This window comes from Juglans regia, chromosome 6, assembly GCF_001411555.2.
Source record: "Juglans regia cultivar Chandler chromosome 6, Walnut 2.0, whole genome shotgun sequence".
Classification (NCBI taxonomy): Eukaryota; Viridiplantae; Streptophyta; class Magnoliopsida; order Fagales; family Juglandaceae; genus Juglans; species Juglans regia.
The window spans coordinates 32,646,645-32,656,847 of record NC_049906.1 but is presented as its reverse complement, the minus strand read 5'-3'; the positions used below and the strand labels follow the sequence as shown (position 1 = coordinate 32,656,847).

Sequence of the window (10,203 nt, the reverse complement as noted above, 5' to 3'; positions counted from 1 at the left end):
CAAGCAGAAAATTATTAAATCAAGTACAAATTCTTGCTTAGGTGTATTTTTAAACATAAATTCTTAAACTGACGTGATTTTAATCATCGATCTCTCTTAAAAGATGCAACAAATTTGAAAACACAATAAATTCCTCAAAATATGAAAAGTTAGAGTTTTATCATCCATTTGATTATTTCAAACTTTTTTTTTTTTATAATTTAATTCTGAGTTTATGATAAAGAAGATATATATTTAAGAAGAAACGATTTACATCATTGATTAATAACAGATGGAGTGGCTGTGGGGGACCGACAGCGACATGCCGTTGTCATCTAGCCTGCCAATCACATGCACTCCTCTTCTAGCACATGCTACCATCCTCGTCCTTTTTTCTGCCCCTCATTAATTCTCTTATTTATTATTTATTTATGTTTCTTAATTTGTTGAATAAATTATTTACGTGCATGCATTTATTCATTTATTTATTTCTTTTAAATCTTACATGTATTATTTTCTGCTCGTGACGGTGTTGGCGTCTCTTACTAAAGTTAATGTTTAGTCGTATTCAACAAGTTTGTCACGTTTTTTAAGTTTTATTTAGATTTCATATTATATTAGTAATAGCTTTAAAAAATTACTTTGATCCCTTCAAATCTAGGGTTTGTGTTGTCCATGTGCTCATTCTAATTTTAATTCATATAACACATCAAACTTATAAAATATACAATAAATACCATATCACCCTCTCATTCAACCCAATCTCAAATAATTTTTTTTTCTTTAATCAAAACAAGCTAGAGTAGATGTCGTTTGGATTGTGAGTTAAGATAAGATGAGTTGAGATGAAAATTGAAAGTTGAATAAAATATTGTTAGAATATTACTTTTTAATATTATTATTGTTTTGAGATTTAAAAAAGTTGAATTGTTTATTATATTTTATGTAAAAAATTAAAAAAATTGTAATAATGAAATGAAATATTTTCACTATTCAAACAAGACTTAACTCTTAAGATGAGAATCGAGGCTAATTGCCAGTGTGTCTGAAAGCCATCAACACTAAAAAAAACAAAGTACTCGTAATCTCAAACATTGTTGAAATTAATTTTGATATTATTTTTGGACCATTAATTACTCAATATTTTTGTAATATAATGACCTAAAGAGAAATACTTTAGTCATAAATAGATTGCGAAATGTTACAACTATAAAAAAAGATATTACAAAAATAAATATAAAAACTGACATAACTTCATATAATATCTTAGATCTACTCTATTATAAAATAGTTTTATAATCTAATATATCACATTAAGCTACAGTTGGGTTTAGATTTATTTTTATGAATTTTTTCTAAACTAAAGCATTTTTCAAATAGATTTTATAAAAGAAAACTTATAAAATGACGTGATTTATGAAATTAATTTTATTGTAAACTAGATCAAACGAATCATAAGAAATTACGTCAATTTATAAATTTAGTTTTTATAAAAATTCTTTATACCCGTAGCAATTCTCTATTCTAATTAGGTTGTATTTTTTTCTTATGATTTAAGATATGTAAAAAATAAAAATAAAATTATTATACTTCCCTCACCTCAAATTTAAAAAATTATTTAATACTATTTGTTGCAGTCAGCATTCCTCTTGGTTGTAATATAATATAATATGAAAAATTTTATATATTATATTATTATTTATTAAATATGATATGATATATTTATTATCATTATAGTTACAGATTTTAAAGAAAAAATAAATTCGCCACGCGGCGCCATACTTTCTTGACGCGTCACCTGACAATCCCTGGGCTCAGAGCAGCAGGAGAAGAATCTCCCTACCTTCTATTTCCTCGTGGAGCGTTTACTAGCGTCACAGCTTAAACCAAACATAATTTTAAAACAACTCCCAGGTTTTCTGCCACGTGTCACTTTATTAAGTCCTCATCACCACCTCCTCCGAGGTTCGCTCGCGCACGTGGTCACCGCAAGCCCCGTCCCCACACCGGACCGACCGGTCACCACCACTCATGACCCAACTAATCTGGTATAAAAAAGGTTCGGGATTTTTATCAATATCTGATCCAAATATTTCCTTTTCTTTTTTTAGAAAATTAATACAACAATTAATGGATATTGGCTGCTCACAAATATAACTTAGGTCTGTCGAACATAGTTGAAATAATTTGAATTCTTTATAAATAATAATAAATTAAAATGATAAAATAAATTTTATAAGATCTATTTAAATTGAGTTTAAATGTATTTAAATATTAAGATGAGTTTATATATATTTTATGAGGCCTGTCACGCGTGTAAAAAATTGTTGAGTTTAAAAAGATTGTGAGTCTCGTATATAAAAAAATTTTGAGTTAAGATGAATTTAATAATTTGAAATTTAAGTATTTAGATGTTTCTTTTTTTTGAAAAATTGTTTAAATGTTAGACTTATCAAATTCTAAACGAGAGCTTACTGTTAAAAAATTCCCATTTACGAGCACAAAAATACTATTGTTGTTTAAATTTTGTATGATTGGAGTTGTCTCATATTTACACGCTGGTAGTGGTTTATAACAAATAAAATTCTTAATTAATGAAGTTTATTTGATATTCATCTCTTTTCTTTTAAGAAGATGGAAGGTATATTTTATTAATATTCATGTTTTATAACAAAATAATATATTTTACAAAAAAAAATATTAATTATATTTAAGAAAAAATTACAAAAAATTTAAATTTTATATGCTGAAATTATAAAATTTAAATTTCAGCATATGCTATCTATTTGCTCTATTTGATATGTTGAAATTCAAATTTAAATTTTATATGCTGTCTATTCTGAAATTATGAAATTTTTAAATTTTAAATTTTAAAATAAAAATAATAAAATGAGTCTTATATATAAAATTGTAACAAATGAAGAGATTTAAGGTTATTTAAATTTTAAAACCAAAACTCTTACAAAAACATTATGCTGCAAGAGCTAAAATCAAAAGACAACTGTTTCTAACTACTTATCATTAGAAAAAGTCATAATATTCAGGCTTCGTTTGGTTAGTTAACTACTCTCAACTCATCATTACAACTTTTTCAAATTCTAATACAAAATATAATAAATAATTCAACTTTTTCAAATCCCAAAATAATAATAACATTAAAAAAGAATATTCTAACAATATTTTATTATCTCAACTCAACTCACTTTAACATCTAAACACAACCTCAGTGTTTAAAAGTAAAATTTGTTAATGTTCATGATCTGTTTGACATAATTTATCATCTTTAAAATGAAAGTTTGAAATTCGAAACACATCTCTTTTCTAACTGAAAAAAAAAATAAAAAATTCAATTTTATCTCAAAAGTATTTAAATTAAATTAAAATTATAAAACAAAATGTAAGTTTTCATTTTAAATTTGATCAATTCTATATTTAGAAAATTAACATAAATAGTAAAGAAAAATTTAATTGTAAACGATTATGCTTATTAATATGCGTATTTATTCAATATGATTGGTCAGAAAATAGATTAAAATTGAAAACAATACTAATTTAAATTTAAAATATGAAGACAATAATATTAATATGCAGATTGATATGTAAATTTACTTATATATAACAAAACTCAAATAGTAATAATCTAAATTGTATTTATTTTCCTAAGGTATATCTCGCGCACGAGGTCGCTGACCGACACGACTCCCGTCCCCCACACTACACCGACCGATAGGTCACGACCACACAATTCCGCCTTCTCGCATCTTTTTTTTTTTTTCATCGGACGGTCCAAGTTTCGTGTTTGTTTTGGAGAGAAAGGATATTGTTATTACTGTTCAAAGAAGCTTGCATGTCACAGTCTCTACAGACTCTGCACTCTCTTTAAATTCTCGCTTTCCTTCCTTTGTTGCTCTCTCTCTCTTTCTCTGTCTCTCTCTGGTACTAAGAAGCAAAAGCATTTTCTTAGTTACCTGGTTTAGAAGTTTCGCTTTTTGTTTCTTTCTTCGTTTTCTGCGGGTTTTAGATTTATTTAAGGTAAGTTAATCTGTTGGTGAAGCTGCTTTTGTTGGGTTTGAAAGACACAGATATATATATGGAGAGGGACTTTCTGGGTTTGAGCTCCAAAAATGTTTCGGCTTCTCATTTGAAAGAGGAGGCCATTGCTGATTCTAACAACTCGGGTATGGTACTTGTCCCGTTTCTCTTTTCAAATCTGCTTCTGAAAAATTTCGTCCAGTCTGCTGCCTATTATAAATTAGCTCCTTTTTTCCCTCTGTTTGGTTGATAGGAAAGCGTGGGAAAGCTTGTATGCGTATCATTTTCCCCAGTTTAAACCGCATTAGCTAGCTACAAATAGTTTATTGCAGGTCGTGGTTTTGATTTGTTGAAATCATAAATAGTGAAAAAAAAAATACTTGTCTTGATATTCAACTAGCCATAAGGTACAAGTAGTACATGGCGGCTGTTTTTTTTTTTTTTTTCAAATTTTCTCGTTTATTTTATTTTATTGTATTTATTTTATTCTTATTATTATTTTGAATATTAACCCTTGAATAATGAGTCATATGGAATAATAAGATCGATTTTTAATAATACGATCGCTATACATCAATTATTATTTATTCACATATTTTATATTTATAATTTTTTTTATAAAATATGAAAGTATTTTTCATAAAATGTAAAAATATTTTTTTATAAAATATAGGATGCGAGGTGTGAATAATAAAGAGAATTTTTTTTAACTAGACAAGTGGGCAACTGGGGAGTTGGATGGTTGTAGAAACCTCCTTTTGCCTTTTAAATAATTGTTTTTCCTAAATTAAAAAAGGTTTTATTTTTTTATTAATTTTGCTATTCCAGCTTTAGTTTGTCGCGTTGTAGATACTCGAGATAGGTACCTTATGGTTAATTAACTTAATTTATTTAGAACCAAATAAACATGAGCATGAGGTGCTTATTGGGTATGCTAATTTAATGTGTCACGTTGAATTGCCCATCAAAAGAACATATTTTATTCTCCTCAAAACTAGTGCCTCACTACTAGCTATGAGAAATACTGCAATAAAATATGTTCTTAAATGAAATTATTGTCTTTTTTTTTTTTTTTTAAAAAGAGAAGTGCTACAGTTATAAAGAGATTTCACAAAAAAGATTTCACAAAAATAAATACGTAACATTGCTTCATATGTTAGGTTAGATATACTTTACAATAAAAGTAATTTTTCAATCTAACGTATGACATCAAATCACGTCAGTTTGTGGGATCTTTTTGTAGCTAAAGTTGAGTTAAATAATGGTTATATATGCTCACAAGGATTAAATTAAATTCTTTGTTTTACAGTTCTTAATTAGCTCTCTCAAAAGCAATGCTTGGCCTAGCCCGGCGCTACCTGTGTTTACAATATAATATACTCCCTAAAGAAACGTTTGCCATAAACAATGATATATAGCATAATGTATCTTACTGTTTATGCTCCTTATTAAAAAGCGTTAAGCTCAATGTTTTTCTTATCAATTGTTCAAAAGTGTTTTGGCTGTTATAAAGAGTAAGTTCACGAGGATAGATCCTACTCTTTGAGGCCATAACTTGTTTTCTAGCACTTTGTTTTCTAGCATCATATAAAGTAAGTTGACAATGTGCTGTATTCTTTTGTTTGTAGTGAACTTTCTTGTTAAAGATTTTTCATGCTAATGGGATTTCTAACCTTACTGAATATTTTTACCAGAAAAAAGTACATGCCTTGAAAACATGACTCTGATACTTGTCCTTACTTTAAGAAGGTCATGATTCTTGTTAGCACATAGTGTTGTAGATGCTGTTGATTTTCTGTTCTTTTTGAGAGGATCAAGTTTCCACTTTTTTAGTTTTTAGGTAGTGAAGGAATTTGTTATTAATATGGTGAAATGTTGGAAGGGTGGGGGGATTATATAATATTCATACCATATGATGTTTAGTTCATTTATGAGTTTCAATCATTCACGTACTTACTAGGGCCTCCCTCATTTTGCATTTTCTGTGACTTTTCCAGTTCATATGAGAGGTTCAGGGATGCAGTGGTCATTCTCTAACAAGATTTCTGCCGGATCCCAATTCCTATCTTTCGGGACTTCTCAGGAAGACAGGCCCAGAAAGACTCAGCAGGAATCACTGGCATCATCTGGATTCATGAGTATTTCAACTGCTGATGTTTTCAACATTAACCAGCAACCATACTCTGGCATAATCCAGGTTCATATCTTTGCCTTGGCTTTGCATGTTAGGACCAGTGAATAGTATTTTCGCTCTTTTTCTAATGCTGATGATGTTAGCTGGAATGAAGTTTGAACATTGTTCTGATGCAATATATGCTCTGAATGGATTGATATTTTTCCCAATCTGATCTTGTACTTTTTTAGAAGAATTTGACTATTGATAAGCAACTGGGCCACTCTGCAAGGACTGTCTATCCTCGACAATACCATGAAGCCCATTCAGTTCATTGCCCCCAGGAGCAGACAATTTTCCCAGTCTCCAATCCACGAAATCAAAGGAATGCGGTTGCTTTGGGCACTACTGTGCTCCAATCTCATCATATTCTCATGGGCCAGAACGTGGTTGGCTCTACTATAAAACCACAACCTCTAAGAGTCGTAGCTCCTGTTTCTCTTCTGCCATCCACAGGTTCCATTGTTGGTACCACTGATGACCTCAGGTATGCAAATGTCCAGTATTTTTGTGTTTGCAATTTTGAATGAGAAAACTACGAAAGATTTGTAAAATAATGGAAGTTCACCAAAGATATTGAATCAAAGGATGTCAAAAAGCTCAATTGAGATGGAACTTTTGTAGGAATAATGCTTCCAAATCCTCTGGGGCACCTGCTCAACTGACTATCTTTTATGCTGGTTCAGTGAGAGTTTATGATGATATTACTGCTGAGAAGGTATACATCTTTCAAGACATTCTATATATCTTTCAAGACATTCTCTGATCTAACCATTGAACGGAATGTGAATTTTATTTTTATTTTTTAATTTCTTGTCTCTTTACTCAGGCTCAGGCCATTATGTTACTGGCTGGAAAGGGGTCTTCTCCATCATATCATAAGACGCTTTCAACAGCCCAAGAGCCTTCCCAACATGATGGTGTGATTAAAAACCAGTCCCATACAACACCACTGTTCCCAGGGCTGCCAAACCCTCTTTCTCTTACATCCCAAGCTTGGTCTCAGTCAGGAGAAGGGGCAAGTAGAACCAACGAATTAGAGACAGTCAAATCAATTGAAGCTTCATCATTTCCCACCAACCATTCAGAGACTTCCAAAGTAGTCAGTTGGGTAGAATGTGCTGGCAAAACCTTAATCCCAACAGGTATAACTTTGTGTGTCTTGTGCACAATGCAGTTTCATTGTTGAAATAATAAACTGTATAGCTTCATACCAGCATCACTCATTTTATAAACTATAAGGTTGGTACAAAAATTGTGTTTACAGTGGGTCTGCCTCAAGCACGCAAAGCATCATTGGCTCGATTTTTAGAGAAGCGCAGGGAAAGGTAATTGCTATTTCACTTTTCCTTTTCATGCCGATTTATATTCTCACTGTCCAAGTTGATTCAACTAGGAGAAACTTACCAGTTGTCATTTCCCCAAGTGCATTATATGAGTAGGTGCTCCTGGATGTTTTAGGAACTACATACCATTTACGATTCGGCCCGGGCAATAGGAGTTAGGACCTTAAATTAGCTCATGATTTTTGAGTTTTGTAGTGGAATTTCAGACATGTGGTCAGTTCAATTGTGTCCTTATGTTTTGCTGCACCTTACAGATCTTCTTTTAGATATATACCTGATCTCCATGGCCAAAAATTCAGATCATAGACAAACAAAAACTTGGTGTTCAAAGTTGTCCACTGATTCTATTAATAGGGCCTATGATGTGTTAAGAACTGGAGCTTCTCAGCTGCAAATTTTGCTTGTGTTCATTCAGGGTGATGCACATGTTGCCATACAATATCAGCAAGAAATCTCCAGACTGCACCACTCCTAGATCAACTGCTGCATCTCCTCTCATAGCAATGAATTAGCCAGAAAGATGGGAGCAGTGATTAAAGGAGAGATCTTCATTGGCATTAAATTATTTATTTATTAATGTCAAGCTCTATTCTTTTCACCCCAAGTTTTGACATATATGACAGAGATAATATTCTAGTTTTTTTTTTAATTTTTTTTAATTATTGAAACTATAATATAAAAAGTCATTCTATCCTGATAACTTTATGATCATTCCTCTAATTTGTTATCAGATTCATTATGCTGTAGAATTATAGTTTATTAAATGGGAATTACATTGTTTGACTTCATCCTCATATTCTGCATTCACTGACTTTCATATGGAATACATTTTTGGCAAGTGATGGTTGTTGGAAATGTGGGTTTTGTGATGTTAGTGTATGCATTTATGATATTTTGCATATGAAATTGTCCAAAATTACCCAAAATTAAAGGATGGAATACTTGCACCCTATCCCCCTTGAGAAAATGATAGTTGCAGTCGTGAGTGTAAGCGTTGTGCAATCACTTTTAAAAAAGTAAATAAATATGAGACTCACGTGAAAAGAAATTAATTTTTTAATAGTGGATCTCATTTTTTTTTCAAAATGACTACACAACGCTTGTGCATTCCACGACTGTATGTAGTAATACCCATCCCCCTTATCAAAGAAAAAAAGTTGTATGCATAATAACTGTTGTATGCGCAATCCAAGGTGTTTACGTGCGATGTAAGTAATATTGCACTTTGTTCTAGGGATTATAATCGCAACTTGGGCGAATATACTCATCTTGAAAGAGAATAAGTATATTTTGTATTTTTTTTTTTGAAATAAACCATTCTTCATTCATTTATATAAACTGTTGATCAATACAGTGTTTGTCAAAATGTAAACTATTTAAAACAACAACTGGAGCTTCTTCTATTCACACTTTCTCCTCTGCTGAATTTAGAAAAGCTTTTGCTAACTTGTGAGCTACTGTATTAGTATCGCTATGTGAATATTGGACTTTCCATCCTTGCCAACCTCTAAGTATCATCTTCAGTTCTTCAATGATATTGCCATTTAAAGATAGATATTCAACTGGGTCATTCACAACGTTTATAACAACCTGTTTATAACAACCTGTGCATCACCTTCAAATGTCACTTTCTCAAAATTAAGGTCCTTGCAAAAATCCATTGCTTTTCTCAAAGCATAACATTATGCTAGAGCTGGTTCAAAAACATTCTGTTTCTGATCATGACAAGTTGCCATGACCTCTCCCTTTTCATTTCTAATTATAACCCCAGCTTCCATCTTCCTTACTTTAACATCCAATGCAGCATCCCAGTTAGCCTTGACCATATTCTGTTCTGATGGAAACCATATTTTCTTCTCTCTTGTTGCACTTCTGTTCCCCTCATGTCTCTCTAGTAGAACTTGAGCTTGATTCAAACTCATTCAAAGCATCATTTTCTGATCTGATAACACAACTTGGACTAGTGAACTTCTTCTCGAAAATAAAAACATTTCTTCTGATCCATAGGCTTCTCATTATGGCAGCTATTTCCTCCATTTCAGTATTGCAGAGCTTTTGTGACAATCTCCCCCATAAACTCAGTAGATCTACTTTATCTTCTCTCTTCCATTTCTGCACAATCTTTAGAGACCCAGCCTATACATCATTTGCAGCAGGGCACTGCCAAAGAACATGCATAACAGACTCATCCTCTTGGAGGCATATGGGGCACTTTGAATCATCACTGATTTTTCTAACAAATAAATTCTTTTTTGTAGCCAACAAATCATTACCTGCCATTCACATAAACAATTTCAACTTCCCAGGTAAGTTCAGTTTCCACATATGGTTCCATCGACCATCTAAATTTGCCTCTCTTGAGGCCTCCCCTTGTACCATTTTTAATCTACCTTGTTCTAAATAATAAGCACTTTGCACACTGAACAAACCTTTACTATTAGGCCCCCAAAACAGCTTATCCTCCCCTTCCTTTCTGCACAAGGGAATGTAGCAGATAAGATATGCTTCTTCTCTTGTGAATATAGATCTAACTAAGTTCTCATCCCATCTTCTCTCACCCTCAACCATAAGCTCCTTGACTTTTGCATCTTCATTCAAAATAGTAATTGATGACTGCACACAGAAGGAAGAAGAGGTGGGTAACCATCTATGGCCCCATATCTTAATCCTGTT

The 10,203-nt window shown here is 31.7% G+C and overlaps 1 protein-coding gene across 2 annotated transcripts; it reads left to right on the top strand.

Annotated features, from left to right (window-relative positions):
* The first annotated feature begins 3,829 nt into the window (after nt 1–3,829).
* On the top strand, nt 3,830–8,315 carry LOC109006194 (protein TIFY 6B-like). Of its 2 annotated transcripts, none has more exons than XM_018985402.2 (7): nt 3,830–4,157; nt 6,009–6,208; nt 6,379–6,671; nt 6,809–6,902; nt 7,014–7,329; nt 7,452–7,512; nt 7,946–8,315. In XM_018985402.2, exons 1-7 carry the CDS (start codon nt 4,070–4,072, stop codon nt 8,040–8,042), a joined length of 1,149 nt encoding a protein of 382 aa, XP_018840947.1. In that variant the 5' UTR covers nt 3,830–4,069; the 3' UTR covers nt 8,043–8,315. The 2 variants fall into 2 exon arrangements, with proteins under 2 accessions (XP_018840947.1, XP_018840946.1); XM_018985401.2 differs by having other exon boundaries at nt 3,831–4,157; nt 6,376–6,671.
* Nucleotides 8,316–10,203: the final 1,888 nt, after the last annotated feature.

Bases quoted from the DNA above. Each gene is read 5' to 3' on its own strand.
- LOC109006194 (XM_018985401.2), top strand. From the start codon at position 4,070: ATGGAGAGGGACTTTCTGGGTTTGAGCTCCAAAAATGTTTCGGCTTCT. The intron at 6,903-7,013 runs GTATACATCTTT...CTCTTTACTCAG, and splicing joins ATGATATTACTGCTGAGAAG to GCTCAGGCCATTATGTTACT. The intron at 7,330-7,451 runs GTATAACTTTGT...TTGTGTTTACAG, and splicing joins CAAAACCTTAATCCCAACAG to TGGGTCTGCCTCAAGCACGC.